Source organism: Bubalus bubalis, chromosome 9 (assembly GCF_019923935.1).
Source record: "Bubalus bubalis isolate 160015118507 breed Murrah chromosome 9, NDDB_SH_1, whole genome shotgun sequence".
Classification (NCBI taxonomy): Eukaryota; Metazoa; Chordata; class Mammalia; order Artiodactyla; family Bovidae; genus Bubalus; species Bubalus bubalis.
In genome coordinates this window covers 105,442,548-105,463,188 of record NC_059165.1, presented here as the reverse complement: position 1 = coordinate 105,463,188, position 20,641 = coordinate 105,442,548, and the positions used below count along the sequence as shown (strand labels likewise).

The 20,641-nt window shown below is 52.2% G+C and overlaps 1 protein-coding gene across 1 annotated transcript; it reads left to right on the top strand.

The window, feature by feature from the left end:
• The first annotated feature begins 8,334 nt into the window (after positions 1 to 8,334).
• LSM4 (LSM4 homolog, U6 small nuclear RNA and mRNA degradation associated) lies at positions 8,335 to 20,641 on the top strand. The gene is made up of 5 exons (XM_006057955.3): positions 8,335 to 8,466; positions 12,791 to 12,832; positions 15,353 to 15,451; positions 17,971 to 18,154; positions 20,007 to 20,641. Exons 1-5 carry the CDS (start codon positions 8,464 to 8,466, stop codon positions 20,096 to 20,098), a joined length of 420 nt encoding a protein of 139 aa, XP_006058017.1. The 5' UTR covers positions 8,335 to 8,463; the 3' UTR covers positions 20,099 to 20,641.

Here is a 20,641-nt window from a genome sequence, read left to right as displayed (position 1 = left end):
GTGCATCTGAACATCATAACCTGTCCTACATGTAGCATGTATGTTCCAGGTGCCTTTTTAAACTGAAGTATGGTTCATTTAACATGGTTGTGTTTATTTCAGGTATACAGTGAAGTGATTCAGTTATACATAGACACATATTCTTTTTCAGATTCTTTTCCATTATAGGTTATTACAAGATATTGAGTATAGTTCCCTGTGCTATATGGGAGGTCCTTGTTTTTTTCTTGTTTTATATGTAGTAGTGGTATATGTTAATCTCAAACTTCTAACTTATCTCTTCCCCCAGCTACCACTATCCCCTTTGGTAAGCATAAGTTGTTTTCAATGTCTGTTAGTCTATTTCTGATTTGTAAATAAGCTCATCTGTATCTTTTTTTTTTTAGATTCTACATACAAGTGATATCATATGATATTTGTCTTTATCTGCCTTACTTCACTTAATATGATAATATCTAGTCCATCCATGTTGCTACAAATGGCGTTATTTCATTCTTTTTCATGGCTGAAAATGAAAGTCGCTCTGCTGCTGCTGCTGCTAAGTCGCTTCAGTCGTGTCTGACTCTGTGCAACTCCATAGACAGCAGCCCACCAGGCTCCTCCATCCCTGGGATTCTCCAGGCAAGAACACGGGAGTGGGTTGCCATTTCCTTCTCCAATGCATGAAAGGGAAAAGTGAAAGTGAAGTCGCTCAGTCGTGTCCAACTCTTCATGACCCCATGGTCTGCAGCCTACTGGGCTCCTCCGTCCATGGGATTTTCCAGGCAAGAGTACTGGAGTGGGGTGCCATTGCCTTCTCCAGAAAGTCGCTCAGTCGTGTCCAAATCTTTGCCACCCCATGTACTATACAGTCCATGGAATTCTCCAGGCCAGAATACTGGAGGGGGTAGCCTTTCCCTTCTCTAGGGGATCTTCCCAACCCAGGGATGAAACCCAGGTCTTCCACATTGCAGGTGAATTCTTTACAGCTGAGCCACCAGGGAAGCCCAAGAATACTGGAGTGGGTAGCTTATCCTTTCTGTAGCAGATCTTCACGACCCAGGAATTGAACTGGGGTCTCCTGCATTACAGGTGGATTCTTTACCAGCAGAGCTACCAGGGAAGCCCTTTTTATGGCTGAGTAATATCCATTTTATTTATTTATATATACAATATATCACGTCTCTAGCCATTCATCTGTTGATGGACATTTAGATTGCATCCATGTTTTGGTCATACGATTTTGAAATTTTGTTTTGGTTTTTGGTCTTTTTGGCCCCAACCCTGTGACATGCAGGATCTTAGTCCCCAGACCAGGGATTGAACCCGAGTACCCTGCGTTAGGAGCTCGGACTGCCAGGAAAGTCCCTTATGTGACTTTTTAAATAAGTTGTTTATACTGGATCTATCTAGGATCTACAGAAAAGTTGCAAGGACAACACAGAAAGTTCCCTATGTCTTTACCCATAGTCACCAAATAGGAACAGCTTACATTATCAGTTCTAATGTTTGTACAACTAAGAAATCGACACCAGCACACTGCAGTCAACCAAACATCTGACCTTATTTGGATGTCGCCCGCCAGTTCTTCCATTCATGTCCTCTCTCTGGCCCAGGACCCTGGCCAGGGAACCTTGTTCCATTAAGTCCTCACAGATCCTCAGTTTCCTCTGGCTGGGACGGTTCCTTGCACTTTCCTTGTTGCTTGTGACCTTTGAAGTCTTGGGGAGGACAGGCCAGGCGTCCTTCACGCTGCCCCCAGTCTGGGTCTGTCTGATGTCCTTGTCATGATTAGAATGGGTGTTTGAGGAAAGCCACAGAGTTGAGGCACCCTTCCCATCTCGCCATATCAGGGATCCCTGACTTCCACATGACTTGTCACAGTGACATAATCTGAATTACTTGATGAAGGCGGTGTATGAGATTCATGATTGCTATATCAAATGACCACAAACTCTGGCTTAAATAACACACATTTATTCTCTTGCACTCCTGGAGGCCAGAAGTCTGAAATCCAGGTGTTGACAGGGCCACATTCTCTCTAGAGGCTATAGGGAAGAATCCTTCTTTGTCACACCCTGTTTCTGGGGGCTCCAGGTATCCCTTGGCTTGTGGCCACATCACTCCAGTCTCCATCTCTGTCTTCTCTGTCTGTGTCTCAAATCTTCCTCTGCCTTTTCTTAGAAGAATATCAGTCACTGGGTTCCAGCTCCAACCTAAATCCCAGATGACCCCAGGCTCCTTAGCTGAATTACATCTGAAAAGACTCTTTATTCAAATAAGGTCACTTTCACAGGTACTGGGGTCAGGACTTGGACATGTGTTTAGGGGGCCACCATTCAACCCACTGGCTTCCCAGATGGCTCCTTGGTAAAGAATCCACTTACCAATGCAGGAGACATGGGTTTGACCCTTGGGTTGAGAAGATCCCCTGGAGGAGGAAATGGCAACCCACTCCAGTATTCTTGCCTGGAAGATTCCATGGACAGAGGAGCCTGGTGAGCAAGGCTGTTCATAAGGTCACAGAGAGTTGGACACGACCAAGCACGTGAGCGCATGCACACCACACATTCAACCCACTACAGGAGGTGTTGCTAGTATTTTTGCTGTTGAGTTTCTATTTTCCCTTTTCTCTATTGTTTACAATCTAACCACTAAGTTCAGCCCACTGCAGCCCCCCACCAGGGTAGGGGTGGGGGAGGATTAAAATATAATTTTTTAAAGAATGGAAAATATTCTGTCCAGTGGAAGAAATATAGCTTACTCAACTAGTCCACTGTTGTTAGATATTTATATTCTTTCTGCTATTTTAAAATTGGTGATATTGCTGCAAGGCCTTGGCACAGAGCAATTCCCTTCATTTGCAAGACCTCCTTAGTGTAAGTCTTCAGAAATGAATTAATGAGTTGCAGGGTGTGACACTTTTATGGATTTTGAAACATAATGCCATTTTCTTCCTTAAAAGAAAATATATGTCTACCAGTCTCACTTTGTCAGTATGGAGTTTTACAATCCTCCTCCCCTCATTTTTAAAGTGGAGGGTGGTGTATCTTTTTTTATTATTATTAATTATCTATTTATTTTTGGCTGCGTGGGGTCTTGGTTGCACACTCAGGCTTAGCTGCCCTGCTGCATGTGGGATCCTAGTTCCCAGATCCATCAACTGAAACCCTGTCCCCTGCATTGAAAGGTGGATTCTTAACCGCTGGACCACCGAGGAAGTCTCTAGTGTATCTTTTTTAATTTGATAGGTTTAGCAGAAACTCTTTAGGCTTCTACTGTCAGAAATATAATTTAAACTGGACAGCAAAAAAATGGAGGAGTATTTTCAAGGGATAGGAAATGATGACAATTTATGAAGTCTCAGCTACAGCTGGATCTAGGATTAAACAGGACCAAGATGCCAAAGTGGAAAGATGGCTATGTCTGTACCTGACTCACATTACTCCAGCTCTGCGATTCCAGAAGCTTCCCAGGGAAGACCTCTGATTGGCTGAACCTGTGTCATGTGTCCATGATAAAGGGGAAGGAAAAACTGCTGACAGCCTCCAACAGTGACCCATGCAAACTCTCACATTGTCCTTATAAGTCAGGATCAAGAAAGATTAATTGTGGAAACAAGCAATTACAACCTGGGCCAAACCAGGTATTGACTGAAAGTCAATACAAGATACTGAAGTTCAAAGTATAAGAAACGGAATGATTAGATTTTGGGGGACAGTCACTCAAGAATTCAGAGCAGCTATGCATTAGTGGAGGGCTTGCCAATTGCTAGGGACAGAGTCTAAACTCCAAGTGGATTAAGCAACAAAGGACAACTACTTGTAATATATGTAGAAAGTAGACCTATGACTTCAGGAGCTGAAAACATGCCTCTTTTCCACAGAGGAAAAGAGAGTATGTTAGTAGAGAGCTTCTTCTAGAAGATCAGTTGTAATAGCCCTGGGCTTTCACTATTGCCTTTTCAAAAACCTCCCTAGAAAGTGCTTTTCTCCCTTCTAGCCCTCAGTATCCCTTTCAAGGGAGAGTCTAATCGGCCTTGGTTGGTCACTTGCTCCTGTTAAACCCATCAATCACTTTGCCCAGGTGGACAGAGAACTGATTTGGTGTTGTTGTTCAGTTGCTAAGTCGTGTCCAACTCTTTGTGACCTAATGGACTGCAGAACACCAGGCTTCCCTGTCCTTCACTATCTCCTGGAGTTTGCTTAAACTCAAGTCCATTGAGTCAGTGATGTCATCCAACCATCTCATCCTATGTCGCCCCCCTCTTCTCCTGCCCTCAGTCTTTCCTAACATCAGGGTCTTTCCCAATGAGCTGGCCCTTTGCAGTAGGTGACCAAAGTATTGGAGCTTCAGCTTCAGCATCAGTCCTTCCAATGAATATTCAGGGTTGATTTCCTTTTGGACTGACTGACTGATTTCCTTTAGGATTGAATTCCAATTGGCCACCACTATGGAGAAGGCGATGGCACCCCACTCCAGTACTCTTGCCTGGAAAATCCCATCGATGGAGGAGCCTGGTAGGCTGCAGTCCATGGGGTCGCGAAGAGTCGGACAAAACTGAGCGACTTCCCTTTCACTTTTCACTTTCATGCACTGGAGAAGGAAATGGCAACCCACTCCAGTGTTCTTGCCTGGAGACTCCCAGGGACGGGGGAGCCTGGAGGGCTGCCGTCTCTGGGGTTGCACAGAGTCGGACACGACTGAAGTGACTTAGCAGCAGCAGCAGCAGCATGTTGAAAGAGCTGAGCAAAACTGTAGTAACCATAGTCTGCCACAAGGGGTCACCCAAGCAGAGTTTTCAAGGATAAATAAGAGTTTATCAATTGCGCAAAAGGAGAAAGTGCACATAGAAAGATCTAGAAAAGTCAGGAAGAGGTGAATGACCATGCAATTTTTTGCCAGCACCATGTTGACGTTGGAGCGCATCGTGTGCCCCACTTTCTGTTGTTTACATCAAAACGGCCTTTACCCTTGCCAAACACAGCTTGGCTGGTCACGCTGATCCCTCTAACCCAGTTGGCATATCACTGTTGCCCACTACTCATGTCCTAAACACTTCCCAGACCCCACCAGCTCCCCTGGGATCATCCCCAAGCCCATGAGAGAGGGGAAAATAAACACTGCCCTGACCTGAGTGGGACCTCTTTGAGACACAAGCTCTTATGTTGTCTCCCTAAGGTCCACAGCTGGACTAACCCTCAGGTGCCCACTTTGCCATCTGCTCACTGGCGTCCACTGCAGGGATCTTTCCCTCCGTGTCTCAGGTCTCCATCCCCAGTGGGGATTTCCTAGGGTCATGTCTTGAGTACTGTATGTACCCTTGAGTTCTCATCTCAGGGTCAGCTTCTGAGGCAGGGAAGACCCCAAACAAAGACATGAAAGACAACTGTGGGTCCAGGGCTATCTGCTGCTTCCATCTTTAAACGGGTTTCACATTTGATCCCTCCACACAATAACCCTGATTGGTAGAGATGATCATAGACAGTCCCCAACTTTGATAGTTTGACTTCAGATTTTTCAGCTTCATGATGTGGGCAAGCAATCATTCAGTAGAAACCAAACTTTGAATTTTGATCTTTTCCTGGACTAGTGATATGTGGTAAGATGCTCTCTCATGATTCTGGGCAGCTGGCAATGAGCCTCAGCTCCCAGTCAGTCATGTGGTTACAGCGGTAAACAACTGATACACTTTTTTTTTAACTTTCAGTACAGTATTCAATATATTATATAAGGTATTCAACACTATTATCCAATAGGCTTGTGTTTGATGATTTGGCTGAACTGTAGGTTTATGTGAGTGTTCTGAGCACGTTTAAAATAGGCTAGGCTAAACTAAGCTACGATGTTTAGTAGGCTAAATGTATTAAATGTATTTTCAATTTATTATATTTTCAACTTACGATGGGTTTATTGGCACATAACCCCATCACAGGGCTTCCCTGGTGGCTCAGTGGTAAAGAACCCACCTGCCAATGAAGGAGACCTGGGTTCAGTCCCTGCATAGGGAAGATCCCCTGGAGAAGGAAATGGCAACCCACTCCAGTATTCTTGCCTGGGAAATCCCATGGATAGAGAAGCCTGGCGGGCTACAGCCCATGGGATCGCAAAAGAGTCGGACACGACTCAGCGACTAAACAACCACCACCCTATCACGAATGAAGGGAAATCTGTATTCTTGTTTTTAGCGAGAAGAAAGAGGGAGGAACAAGCCTGAGCTACTCAGTCCCTTCATAACAAAACTGACCCCCAGACCGTCTCCCTTCACTAGGTCCTGGAGGGGAGATTCTAGTGCCCTGCCCGGTGGGATGTGGCTGGGCAGTTCTCATCCTCTTCTGCCCAGGTCTCTGAGACCTGAGGCAGGGGAATCTTTTATTGAGAAGCGGAGCATCAGGGGCTCCCAGCTCTGAGAGGCATCGGGTCTTTTCAGCTGGAAGAGCTTGGCTCTGGGCTCTTGGGAATTCCCTGGTGGTCCAGTGGTTAGGACCTGACGCTTTCACTGCCAGGGTCTGGGTTCAAATTCTGATTGGGAAACTAAGATTCCATAAGCCATGCAACGCTGCCAAAAAAAAGGAAAAAATCTCTCAGGCCAATGATGACACTAAGGAGGGCTGGAAAAGGGTAGTCCTGGAGAAGGAAATGGCAACCCACTCCAGTATTCTTGCCTGGAGAATCCCACGGACACAGGAGCCTGGAGGGCTACAGTCCATAGCTTGGCCAAGAGTCAGACACGACTGAAGCAACTTATCACGCACAGCACACAATAAGAGAAAGGAGTGTCCCCATAAGAAAAGAAGAGGAAAGAGAAAAGCTATGTGATGACAGGCAGAGATTGGAGTGACATGTTTACAACCAAGAATTACAAGGATTGTTGGATTGCTGGGGGAGAGGCTTGGGATGAATTGTCCCTCAGATCCTTTAGAAGAAACCAATCCTGCCCACATCTTGAGTTCAGACTTCTGGATCAAGTTCTGTGGTTTAAAGCCACCCAGTTTGATTGCTCTGTTATGGCAGACCAAGGGCACTAATACATTTGCCAATTTGCCTTGTTTACCAGCTGTCACCCCTCCTAAGCCTTGGGAGGGCCAGGAGTTTCGTCTGGTTTATTCGCTTTGTGTTTCCCAGAGCAGGCCCATAGTAGGTGCTCAATAAATACTGCACATCTGAATATATCAAGCAGACACTGTTCTATGTGCTTTCCCATGGCTTACCTCATTTCCTCCTCACTGCAACCTTCTACAGCGCTTATTACGCCCATTTTAAAGGGAGGTGAACCAAGGCTCCGAGGGACAAAGCCAGGATTCCAACCTACCAAAAAGATGGTGACTGTAGTCATGAAATCAAAAGGCACTTGCTCCTTGGAAGAAAAGCTATGACGAACCCAGAGAGCGTATTAAAAAATAGAGACTTCACTTTGCTGACATAAGCCCGTATAGTCTAAGCTATGGTTTTTCCAGTAGTTATGTACAGATATGAGGATTAAACCATAAAGAAGGCTGAGCGCCGGAAGAATTGATGCTTTTGAACTGTGGTGCTGGAGAAGACTATTTAGAGCCCCTTGGACAGCAAAGCGGAGAAGGCAATGGCACCCCACTCCAGTACTCTTGCCTGGAGAATCCCATGGATGGAGGAGCCTGGTGGGCTGCCGTCTATGGGGTCGCACAGAGTCGGACACGACTGAAGTTGACTTAGCAGCAGCAGAACAGCAAAGGGATCAAAGCAGTCGATCCTCAACCCTGAGTATTCGTTTGAAGGACTGATACTGAAGCTTCAGCTTCAATACTTTGGCCACCTGATGCGAGGCCGACTCACTGGAAAAGACCCTGATGCTGGGAAAGACTGAAGTCAGGAAAAGGGGACGACAGAGGATGAGATCGTTGAATGGCATCACCGACTCGATGGACATGAGTTTAACCAAACTCCAGGAGACAGTGAAGGGCAGGGACGCCTGGTGTGCTGCATTCCATGCGGGTCGCAAAGCGTCCGACTCACTGAGCGACTGAACGACAGTAATGAGAATCAGAAAAGGGGCGGGAAGGCAGACATTAAGCACATTCCAATAATAACCGATAATAACCGAACAGCCTCCATTTCTCAAGGAAATTGGAAGTAATAACCGACTTTGCCCACAGCGTGGAGCCGATGAGATCCTCGAGCGTTTGACCTGCGCAAGCGCCTTTACCCACAAGGCCTCCTGCTCGGGCATATTTTGTTCCGCCCCCTTTTGCAGCACTCACGGCGGCACTTTACGACTCTGGTCCTTATTTCACTGGTGAGAACACGGCCCGGCCCGCCCCTCGGGCTTAGTAGGCCCCGCCTTACTCTGAGTGGATTGGTTAGCCTTCCCACGAGCCCCGCTCTGACTGGCTCGCGTCGCTGCCACTCTATTTCAGCCTAGTGGCGCGCAGCGGCGGCTACCGGCGGGAACGTGAGCGGCGGCGGCGGTGGCGGAAGTGGCCGGGGAGGCCGGTCCCTACCGACACCATGGTGAGGCGACGGGGGATCCGGCCGCCAAAGGCCCTCGGGGCGGGTGCTGGGGCAGGGGCGATGCAGAGCGAGTGTGTTATCCGGGCCTCGAGTCCTGCCACCCGGTCGGAGCAGGGGAAACAGACCAGAGAATGCAGGGGTTTCTCTCAAAGCACCTGGCACGTCGGTCTCAGGGGAACAGAGGATTGGACGAACGTGTAATCATAGTATAGCAGTCTAGACGCAGTCTTCTCATTTTTTGGATGGGAAAAATGAGGCCGGAGAAGAAGGGGAACCCCCCTCCCCCTCCCAGAACCCCAGTGAATGAAACAGAATGACTTCTCAGTTAGGGAAGTGACTCCGAGTGATCAGACCCAGTCTGACCTCGTAGAATGTAAAGCTAGAGCGCCAGGAAGTAGAAACCCGTTGTGCGTTCTCAGATTAAGCCAACTTGGGGAATTTCAGAGCTTGTAAGGCCCTTAGAGGGCTTCCCTCGTGGCTCCGTGGTAAAGAACCCGCCTATCAGTGTAGGAGACGCGAGTTCCCCGCCGGGGTCAGGAAGATCCCCTGGAGAAGGAAATGGCAGTATCTTGCCAGAGAAATACCGTGAGCAGGTGGGTCTGGCGGGATACAGTCCATGGGATCGCAAGAGTCGGACCGACTTAGCTACTGAACAACAAGGCCCTTAGGATGCTAGCCGCACAATCTCCTGTGCCTCTCCTTTTCAGGCTGAAAAACACCCAGAGATGGGTTTGCTTTTCCCAGGGTCACACAGCATGCGGTTCAGAGGGAGAGGGGTCATTTTGAGCCAGAATGGGCTAACTATCCTCCCAGTTCACAGAAGGAAAAACTGAGACCCTGACAGGAAACCTCTCCAAAGGCATGCTATTCACAAGTTGTGGACAAGTTATAGATCTAAACCAGAGAGTGCGTGTACCCCGCCCCCTCCAGTGTATGACAGGGAAACTGTGGCCCCACAATGGAATTGAGAGCTGAAGGCTTCCTGAGAGAGTACCTGGCCTTTCAGCACCCAGGTTGCTCTGAGGTGGTCCCTGCACATTTCTCTGAGCCAACCCATGAGGGCTCATTAAATTTCTCCTGGTCAGTGTAAGGCTAGAGAGAAGGGAACAGGTTCCTCTCTGCTCAAGGGTAGAGTTGGTCTCAGGGAATGAGCAAAACTGGAAAAATCCATGTGTTAAGCTCCGTGGAGACAGGATTTTCGCTTTTTATTCTCATGGGAGTCCCAGAGCCTAGAGTAGTGCCTGCGTGAAGGACAGACTCGTTCAGCCTGTTCCTGCCTTCTGGGGAGTGTTGAGGCCATCGACAAGGCTTTTTCCCTGTGGTCCCCGCAGGGCCGGAAGCAGAGGTCTGGGTGAAGGAGTGGGTGGTCTGCAACAACTTCCTGAATTGGGAGCCTTGGGATACTGTTAGATCTAGGCCTGAGGACCAGGCCCCAGGCATTCTGAGAAAGGCCAAAGAAAGGCCTTTCTTTCCTCAACCATTTTCCCCTGACTCCAGAGGACCCTATCTCCCCCAGGACTGAGTGTTCAGCCCTCTCCTATCTCCCTGGCACCTTCAAGCATCTTCCATCCCCCACCTGTGCTGCTGTCCCTTCCCCTTGGCTTTCAGGTTCATCAGAATCCTCCCCTTCCCCTCACCCCTGTCTTCAGCACAGTTTGGGGTTGTAGAAGATGGTGAGATGTGATCGTGGCTCCAGGCCCTGGGCTGTCCCAGCTCCACCTCTCCCTACCCAAGCCTCTCCTTTCTTTGCGGGGTGGAGCAGGAATCCCCCCACCCCATGTGCCTCCGGGGGGTGGTGTGTGCTGTATTTGTTCAGCAAATATTTACTGAGACCTTCTCGTGTGCCTGACCGGGTGTTTAGTGCTGGACAAAGTCCACACCCTCCGAATTTTCCAGTCTAGCAGGAGGTTTGGTGTTTCCAGTCTAGCCAGGGAGACATAATAAATAAACAAGTTAATTAGAGACTGGCTGTGTCCTGTAATAGAAGCAGCAGAGGGTGACCCAGGTGGAAACCTCCTTTCTTCCCTCGACAGGGTTATAATGAGGACCTGGCTGAGGGGACAGTCACCAGCTGGGGGCAGGGCACCCCAGGCAGAGGGAGCCTTAGAACAAGGGCTACCAGCAGCACCAGGCGTGGTGTGTGAGGCGCAGAGGGGGCCGGTTTGCTGGAGCTGGATCGGGTCTGGCTCTGTGGGCTGCCTAGGGAGGGGTGCACAGGGAGGGTTGTGAGCAGGTGCTGGTCCCATCTGTGCCGCAGCCATCCTCTGAGGGCATACTGCCAGCAGCAGCTGTGGAGGCTGTGGGTCCTGCAGGTCTGTGCTGCTGGTAGCTGGGACAGGGTGGCAGCCTGAGAGGGACCAGCTTAGAGGCTCTGTGTGCCATAAAAGGACATCTGTGGGTTCCCTGCTGACAGGCATCAGCCTACTCTCCCCAGCTTTACCAGGACCTTGCTCTGTGGCCCTGGGTAGGTTCCTCCTGCTCTAGCCGCTGGTGTCTCATGTAGAGGCTCCTTGGTTGGACTGCTCCGACCCTCCCTCCACCTCTCAGAATCCATCTTCATTCTCGCCTTCCAGGGCTAACCTGGTGATCTGGGAGGAGGACCTAGGTGTGCCCCTGTCCAGATTCCCATTGTGGACACAAGAGAACAGGCTTGCCCAGGAAGAGTGCGAGGCTTCGCCGCTGTAAATACCACCTGGGTGTGTGGCTGCTGCATGCGTGTCTGAGCCTCCGGCTCACCGCACTCGGGCAGCCTTGCACAGATTCATTCCAGAGTAGAGGGCAGGTTGGCCACCCACGTGTCCTTCTGGGAACAACCACCTCCTTTCCACGTAGCCCCTTCTTCCTCCTTATCTTGCCCTTCCAGGAAGCCTGTGCAGGAAGTGGGCCTGGGCCTAGCTTCCTGCCGCCACTGGACCTCCCCCTGGGTGGCTTGTAGGGAAGGCCCGTGGGATGTGGAATTCCCCTCCCTCCAAGCCCTTGCACAGGGAGCCTTCCTCTGGAGATTGAGGGCCATTTGTGGCCTCCTGACAGAGAGGCTCACAGCCCCCACCACCTGGAGAAACAGCTACCCCCTATTAGATAGAGCCTGAGGGTAGGCTGGGACTCCCCAGCAAAAAGCTCCTAGGGGTCAGGCCAACTTAGAGTTCCCCAGTTACTGGGGCATGATAAGGTTTTCCCTGAGGTAATTTCCTGTCTGGTGGGGCCCTTGCTCTAGAACTTTCACCCACCTATGCTGGATAGGAGCTCCTCCTCCTGGTCCAGAGCTCCTCCACTGGACCCTGAACCCAAGCACTGCCCCTTGAGTTGCCCTTCTGGAGGCCCAGAGACAGGCCCCAGGGTAAGGCTCAAGATTTGTGTTCCAAAAATGAAAACTAATTTCCGCCCCGCCCCCCCAGTTAACACTATATGGTTTGTTTGTTTGTTTGTTTTTTTAATGAAAAATTCAGTAATAAAGGAAACAGAACTGTCTTGAAAGTTTACCTTATCTGGGTGAGTTTTAAAATCCCATTGTTTATCTACTGTCCCTTCCAGTAACCACAGACTTTTTCTGAAATGTTTCTTCCTCTCACCTGGTAAATTTCCCTCAAATGCCCAGCTCAGATGTCACCTCCTTAGATCATGAGGCCAGTTGAGCCTGATGGATCACTCTGCTAGGGGACAGTCAGGGCTGCCCCCCAAGGTGTGGGCCCAGGATGAGCTGCCTTCTGACAGATAGGGTCGAGCCACACTCCATCTCTAGGTCTCTGGCGCTGGGCAAGTTCCTCAGTCTCTAAGCTCATCATCCTCAACTGAAAAGTGTGTGTGACGATAACCATCTACCATACTGAAAATGAAGGCTTAGCTAGAGCTGCATGTGTTAACCTGGATGTATCTCTGAAGCAGCAGCAGAGCGAAACACACAAGCAGCAGCAGGACCCGTGTGCCATGATGCTGTTGATAAACCTGGAGGGCTATGCCTGGTCCTGTCAGGCATGAGCTACAGAGAAATACCCAGAATGATCAGCCCCAACACCGGAGGGCAGCTGCTGCTGAGATTGTCAGGGGAAAGATCAAACTGTTTTATTGAAGGACTTCAGGGGAGGGTCAAAAGGCTGGGAGGACAAAGATCTAACGTCCTCCTCCTGGCTGAGATCTCCCCAGCTGCAGAATTGCTGAAATGAGATTTTCTAGACCTGAGTGCTAACCTGGGAGGCGGGTATGTGGCCTGGGGTTGGGCAGAGTTCAGAGGCTGTGTTTCTGTTGAGGGGTATGCCAGCCCTGCCTAGAGGCCGGGGCCACGGTGCTGATGAGCCAGACAGGTCATGCGCTTTTGTTTGCCTTTCAGCTTCCCTTGTCGCTGCTGAAAACGGCTCAGAATCACCCAATGGTGAGTATGTGCCACTCTGGAGTGGTGCCTTTCAGCAGGGCCCAGCCTCAGCACAGGAACAGGGACACTGGGCAAAGGGCGAGGTGCCTCCAGACAAGCCCGCCTCCTGCCTGTCCCCGAAGCAGCAGCTTGTCCTCTCCTCCCTCTCCCACGTCAGGGCCTGTGTCATTTCTGCTCTTGTTCCAAGTCATACATACTTATTAAAAGTGTCAAATACTAGAGATTCAGAGGAAGGGGAAGCCCCTCTTCATTAATCTTTCCAACAATTTATTCTTCGGTTTTTACACGTTTTGACTTTTAACGTGTGTATAAGCATGAATGAATTTTTAAAATGTGGGTGGGTTCATGCAATACACATTCCCTAATCTGCTTTTGTTCCTTTGTGATAGAGTGTGATATCTGTCAGTATATTCTGTTGTCTTTTTTTAATTCAGATATTATTCACACAACCATACAGTTCAGCCTTTTCGGGGGGACAGTTTAGGGACGTTCAGCATGTTCACAGGGTTGTGCAACCACCACCTCTGTGTCATTGCAGAGTGATCCTGTCACCCTCAAAGGTGGCCCAGTCCCCACTAGCAGCCACCCCCACAGCCCCCTCCCCCAGCACCTGGCAGCCACTACTCTGCTTTCTGTCTCTGTGGATTTGCCTGTTCTGGACATTTCCCATAAATGGGATCACACAACACGTGGCCTTTCGTGTCTGGCTTCTCTCACTCAGCATGATGTTCTCAGGGTTTGTCCACGTTATAACGTGTGTCAGAGCACCATTCCTTATGGCCAGGTGCTATTCCATTGTGTAGATATATCACACTTCATCCATTTGACCTGGTGGCTTCCCTGATAGTTCAGATGGTAAAGAATCTGCCTGCAGTGTAGGAGACCAGAGTTTGATCCCTGGGTTGGGAAGATCCTCTGGAGAAGTGAATGGCAACCCACTCCAGTATTCTTGCCTGGAAACTTCCGTGGACAGAGGAGCCTGGCAGGCTACAGTTCATGCGGTCACAAAGTCGGACACGACTGAGCCGCTAACACACATCCCTTTGTTCCCTGATGACGGACGTCTGGGTTGTTTCTGCTTTTTGGCTACTGAAAATTTGAGCTGCTGGGAACATTTGTGTACTCATTTTTCCGTGGGTACATGCCTTCATTTCTCTTGGGCAGATAGCTGAGTTGATTCTTTTTTTTTTTTTTTTTTTTTAATTTTTTCAAACTTGAAAGTGATGACTTTCTAAATCGTGTTTAAACCTTAAAGTGGTTGCCAAGGGAAACAGGCAGAGTGGCTGTAAAATGTCTACAGCACCATGGAAGGCAGGGGAGAGCGCGTGATGACTGCCGGTGGCCATCCGGGGACTCAGCTGAGCTGTCCTGCAGGCCTACCAGGGTCTCACCCTCACCCACGTCACTGGTCACCCACCAGCAGGAACTTGAGCAGGAAGTCACGGGCATGGGCTGGGCTGCCGCTGGCGCTCATCATGCCAGCACCTGGCATCATGCCAGTGCTCAGGCCTGGCCCACAGAATGGTGCAGAGGTGGTGTCTGGGCAGCCCAGTGCCTCTCCAGCCCCAAGAGTTGATTATTTTTTAAAATTTTTATTTTATATTGAAATATGGTTGATCCACAACATTTTGTTAGTTTCAGGTGTACAGCAAAGTGATTCAGTTATGTATACACAGGTATCTGTTGTTTTTAAAATTCTTTTCCCATTTAGGTTGTTACATAATATTGAGCAAGGAATTCCCTGTACTATAGAGTAGATCCTTGCTCAGTTTTTTGTTTGTTTGTCTTTGGAGTATAATTGGTTTACAGTGCTCTGTTAGTCTCTGCTGTACAATGAAGTGAATCACTATATGTGTATATATATCCCCTCCCTCTTGGACCTCGTCCCACCCCACCCCCTTCCCATCCGTCTAGGTCATCACACAGCACCCAGCTGAGCTCCCTGTGCTATACTGCAGGTTCCTAATTATCCATTTTAAATATAGTTGTGTGTACATGTCAATTCCATACTCCCTAACTATCCCTCCTTGCCCCCATCCCCTCTGGTAACCATAAGTTTGTTCTCTGAGTTGATATTTTTTTAAGACAGGCTTTTCTAGCAAAAGCATGTCTTCTGAATGAGGTACTTTTCCCCAAACACATCAAGACAGGCAAGTAATTCCTGCAATGAAAGACTATCTCCAGACCACTATAGATCACACATGTGGCATCACTGGGCACCTGGCCACCCTGTTACTACTCATTCTTTTAAAGATGTGTGGGTGTTCATTTCTTCCACACACAAGAAAACGATTTCATCATAGAAAGTGTACAATGCCCAGCAAAGTGTACTGAGAAAGCAGAGCACATCTCCTGCAAGATGGGCCCCTGGGGGCCTGGGTACCGGGCGCTGTGCCCGCTGGGTCCCAAGAGGAGCCAAGGCCGTGTCTGAGCAAGGCCCGATGGTGGCGACCTGCTCCTCGGGGTAGGTTTGCACCTTCCTTGGGGCCTGTGCCTGATGTGGGGCCTGTTTCTCTCCAGTTGGTGGAGCTCAAAAACGGGGAGACATACAACGGGCACCTGGTGAGCTGTGACAACTGGATGAACATCAACCTGCGCGAGGTGATCTGCACGTCCAGGGTGAGTGCCCTGTGCCCTCAGCCTGTACCCCCTGTGTGGGGGCCTTCAGGTGGTGCTGGTCTGGTGGGCGTCTTGAGTGGAGGCTGTGTGGCCAGGGTCATGCACTGGGACCTGGGATGACCTTCCAGAGCCTCGGCCTTCTCGTTTCCAAGTCCGGTACAAGCCCTCTGCCTGGACCGGACGGCCCACACCCCAGCCTCTACTGCAGGTCATCCTGCCAGGGGCGGGGCTCTGTGGAGGGGCGGGGCCCGAGGGACTGGGTTGGGTGTGGAGCTGGGCAGAGGGACAAGGCTCTAAGTCTCTGGTGCCCTGGACTTTGCACCTGTGGATGCTGCCCAGCAGGTACTGAGCTGCTCCTCCACCCCCCAACCCCAACACCACTCCTGACCAGGAAGGACTTGGGCCTAGGGGTGCCTCTGGCTGTAAACCCGTTCTCTACAGGAAGGGGCTGGCCTCCAGGGCAGACTCCCTCCCTCTCCCTGCACTGGGTTCTGCTAGTTAGTACTTTCCTTTCCCCTTGATTCCTGTCTCCATCACCTGCCCAAGGTAGCCCCCCCATGTTATGGGGAAGAAGCTGCTGGGAGGCCCAGGCTGTCTTGAGCCAAGGACAGGGTACCCCCAGGGCTTGCCCCGCCAGCATTCAGCAGAGCACGAGGCAGCCTCTCTCATCCTCGAAGGCAGACGGGGGTGGGGGGACCACCTCCCCTCCCCCCTCAGCTGCTCAGCTCTGTGACTTATTTCTTGGGACCAAACTCCAGGCAGCAGGTGGCTGTGGCACATGGTGCCATGGTGCACAGCTGGCACATGTCCTTCTGTACACGGCCAGTAGGTTTCTGTCCACTTTGAGGACGCTGAGCCAATCACTGGGTCTTGGGGCAAGGTCAGTCCCACCTCCATGGCCAAGCCTGGACGTATGGCTCCCCCTGGAAGGTTCCCCTTGGGACCCAGCGGTTGGGAGGAGAAACTGGGTGTGAGGAACCAATCTATGCAGCCATCAGGCCTCCTCACCTGTAAACAGGTGACAGCAGCCCCTTCTCCCCTCAAGCAGCCGATGCAGAGACCGCAGGGACTGACAGTGTGCAGGAGAGCAGTGTCTGGAGGCACGAGCTGCCCCCGTGGAAAGCACATAAGCCTAGTTCCCCCAGGGAGTGCGCTGGGCTGGGCCTGCCCTTGGCCGGGGAAAAGCTTCACACTGAATGGCCGCCCCGGTCCCAGCCCTGAGCTTCCACAGAATCATCGTTCTGCCTGGCTGTACTCTGCATCCCCACGGACTTGGCTGCTTGCCTACCCTTTCTGGGAAAGGAATGCTCTGAGGCCTCTTGGGGCTCCTGTATGGGTCGGGGGCTCTTATGTATGTTCCTGGGAAGAGCTGGTCCTCAGACATTCCGCTTGTCCCCACCGAGCGCCTGCACTGGGCTGGGCCGAGTGGCCCAGGCACTGCTGATGTCATGCAGGAGGACTGGGGGCTTCAAGGAGGCTGCAAGCGAGGCCTGTTGAGGGCTGCAGTTAGCCAGACACGAAAAGGTGGGAACAGCGTGTGCAAAATGCTGGAGGCCAGAAGCCCACTGTGTGTGTTCCAGAATGTTCCATCTGGAAGGCACATCGAATGCTGAGAGAGGGCAGCCAGAGTGGGGCTGGATCTCAGGCCCTCTGGAGCCACACTGAGAGAGTTGGACCTCATCCTCGGCCAACGGGGCCCTGATTGGGATCTAAGCAGGGAGATGTCTTGGTCTGATTTCTAGGGGTGTGGGGGAGAGGTTGGCTTGGGGCAGCAGGGGTGGGGCAGGAGAAGCAATGTGATGGACGAGGTCCCGGGCTCCTGCCCAAAGGCAGCAGGAGGGTGGGGCGAGGCCTTGTGCTGGTCACAGGGTATTTGAGGGTCAGGGGGAGACAGCATCCTGAAAACTTCAAGGTCGGCGTTGCTCAAGAGTCTACAGCTGTACAAGCTCCCTTGTCTCGCTAGCTTCTATTAGCTCCCCTGTAAACTGGCATCACTGGGTGCCGCCCCGGCTGGCCGCAAACTGGCCTCCCCACCCCCTCCTGGCCCTCTTCACCCACCACGCAGCGTCTGTGTCCTGCTCACCTGTGTCCCATGCCCAGCTCAGACCCTGCCACGAGACACTTGTGTGAATGAATGAGTCACGGTGCGTGGAGCGGATCTGGGAGAGTTCGGGAAGACTGGGAGCAGAAGGGGGAGGAGCTGGGCTGTGGCAGCACCTGCCCGTGAGGCAGCCTCGCCCCTCTCGGGGCTTTGGACGGCATCCCCCACCAGAGGACAGGCTGAGGACACAGGCTGCTCACGAGGCCCTGCCCTGCCCGCCCGCCCTCGTGCATGAAGGGCTGCCAAGGATCTGGAGAGAGCCTGCTGGAGGGCGGCCCCTCCCGTGTCCTGTGCAGAAGGAAGAACCTCATACCCTGCGGGGGCGACGCCAGGTGCAGGGAGCCTGAGCGGATCGATGCTGCCCCGGCTGACTACACGTCCCTCCCCACGGCTCTGACGTATACCCCCTCTCTTGCAGGACGGGGACAAATTCTGGCGGATGCCCGAGTGCTACATCCGAGGCAGCACCATCAAGTACCTGCGCATCCCCGACGAGATCATCGACATGGTCAAGGAGGAGGTGGTGGCCAAGGGCCGTGGCCGCGGTGGCCTGCAGCAGCAGAAGCAGCAGAAGGGCCGCGGGATGGGGGGCGCCGGGCGAGGTAGGCCCTCCTCTCCCCCTTCTCCCCTGGCAGGCAGCCGGGGCCTCCCCGCTGGAGGATGACTGCCGCACACGGCATCTGGCCTGGCCCAGTGTTGACATTCTCCACTGGCGTCGTCATGTTGCCGAGGGCCTGGCTCTGCGCCCCTCCTCCATAGCGCTGGGGGGCTGTGACTCACAGGGCTCTTCTGTGGAACAGCTGATGCTGCTGGTTGCCACCTGCATGCCCCGTGTCCCCCACCCCAGGAGCCCAGCTAAGTCCTGGTGGTCAGTGCTAGCTGCGCCCGTCCCCGCAACATGGGCCCTCTTCCCCCCAGTGGCTCTTGGTGCTCCCTCAGCTCCAGGTGCCGCCCGGCAGACTAACCCGGTACCCACACAGACCTGGGACTTGAGCCCCACCTGTGTTTCCTGGCAGGTGCTCTGGGCACCTCTGCGAGGCTCAGATTCCCCGCTGCGGAGAAGATCTCCGTGGTGCCCAGCCTGGGACCCTTCCCTGCTGTGACTCCTTTAGACAAAACCGAGGTCATGCCTTTTGGGTAGATCACCCCGTGCCACCCTGAAATGATAAATCTAGCATAAAACTAAACGTGCAGTCAGCTAGAGCCGGAGCCCAGAGGCCAGCGGTGGGCCCCACCCTTCCCCGCCTCCCCACCCGACTTCCGTCCTTGGAGGGACCTGGCTTTGTCTTGCCCACCTGGAGGGGCTTGTATGCCAGGTCCCAGGAACCCACCTTAGGGGCTTATATGCAGAGCCAGGAGGGACATAGGAGCCCTCCCTGAGCTGAGGCTTGAGTGACAGAAAGGAGCCAGAGAGAAGAGGGCACCGCAGGTGGAGAAGAACCTCGGATGGGGGTGAGCAGGGCCCCAGGGGTCCCAGGACCTGCCCGCAGGGCTAGGCTCTCCACCCAGGGTGCCGTCACTGTCGAGTAAACTGCCTGAAGGAGCAGGGAGGACAGGGAGAGCAGCTTGCTTGCACAGGGGCCCCTGCATGACCAGGCTCCCCTTGGCCAAGCTGGGTCTTGCTCCATGAGAGATGAGGCCAGGCAGGCCCTGTCAGCACTGGCTGTGTCCCCTGCATGTGTGTGGAGGAAGGGGGCCCTGGAAGGTCAGGCTGCTGCTGCTGCGACTTCCTGGGCAGGGGCTGCACCCACCCTTAGGCTATTCACCTTCCCCAGCAGCAGTGCTGTGTGCGCCACGTAAAATGTCTTTCGGAAACAGCCCCACCTCTGGCTGCAGAGGTCAGAGCTCAGGAGGCTCCCCCGCCCCTTCTCTGGGCTGGACACACAGAAACCCCACCCCACCCCATTGTTTCTCTCAGGGCCAGCAAGACAGGCTGGGGTCCCTGGTGCAGCCCCAGCCACACAGCTGAGCATCGTTGCTCCACCCCTGGGCTGAGTCCAGGCCTCATTCTAGCTTGTACTCCCTCCTCCTCCTCCTGGAAACCCTCTGACTTTGTCCTGCTGATGACCACCCACCCCCTCACCTTGGCCCTCAGCCCTCTCTTCCAGGAAGCATCCCCCCCCGCCCCGCAAGCCCCAGTGTGACTTGGTGCCAACCTCTGTCCTCCTTGGCATCCTTCGCACCCTTGGGGCGCCTGGTCTGATATCCCTTGTCACACTGAGAACATTGTGGAGCAGTACCCCTGCCCAGCACTGGTCAGACGCTCCACCTCAGGTTTTCAGCCTGCTCTTCCCACTGAAGGTACGGTCACTGCCCCCACTTCACAGAGGTGAAAGCTGAAGCTCAGAGGGGTTCAACGACTTGGCTATAGTCTAAGAGTTCCAGTTCCTGGTCCCTGCCTACAGTGACCCTCCCAGCCCAGCTCTACTGAAGCCCCCCTCCTCTGTCTCACAGGTGTGTTCGGTGGCCGGGGCCGAGGTGGGATCCCCGGGACTGGCAGAGGTCAGCCAGAAAAGAAGCCAGGCAGGCAGGCGGGCAAGCAGTGAGCCGCCCCTCCCTCCATTCCCGAGACTGAGCTGCCGCATGGAGCATCTGCTCCCACCCCGAGGCTGCTTTCCTGCTCTCCAGTTTATGACTGTTCAGAACAAAAAGAAGAGGCAGGGGTCGGGGAGGACCCCCTGCCTGTCGTCTCGTGGTCCTCCTCTTTTTTTGTTAGCCAGCAGTTCTATGGTTGGAAATGTTATTCTGTGCTTCTGGTTTTGTGAAGCCGCAGCCAACTGGATTCCTGGAAGATTCTGTGTTTAATGCATCTGTAAAGCCCTCTTGTTTTAAGGGCAGGCATTTTCCAAACAGGTTTGTTTTGCATTCTGTATGGTGAACAGACCGGAGGTTTTTATTTTCAGCTGTTTGCACTGAGATTGACAGCCTGGAGGGTCTCCTGAAACACGGACCCTGAAACTGCCTTTTCGAAATGAATCCAGGCAAACAGAAGCTGTGCCTCAGAAGCTGTTCTGGGGGATGATGCCCTGTTCCGTCCCTTCTTCTCTCCCTCTTTGTCTTAGAAAAATAAAAACAAATACAACTACAAA

What these genes read in the sequence shown, in the direction of transcription:
- LSM4 (XM_006057955.3), top strand. An exon ending in AGGTGATCTGCACGTCCAGG is followed by an intron (nt 15,452 to 17,970) that starts GTGAGTGCCCTG and finishes CCTCTCTTGCAG; the next exon opens with GACGGGGACAAATTCTGGCG. An exon ending in GATGGGGGGCGCCGGGCGAG is followed by an intron (nt 18,155 to 20,006) that starts GTAGGCCCTCCT and finishes TCTGTCTCACAG; the next exon opens with GTGTGTTCGGTGGCCGGGGC.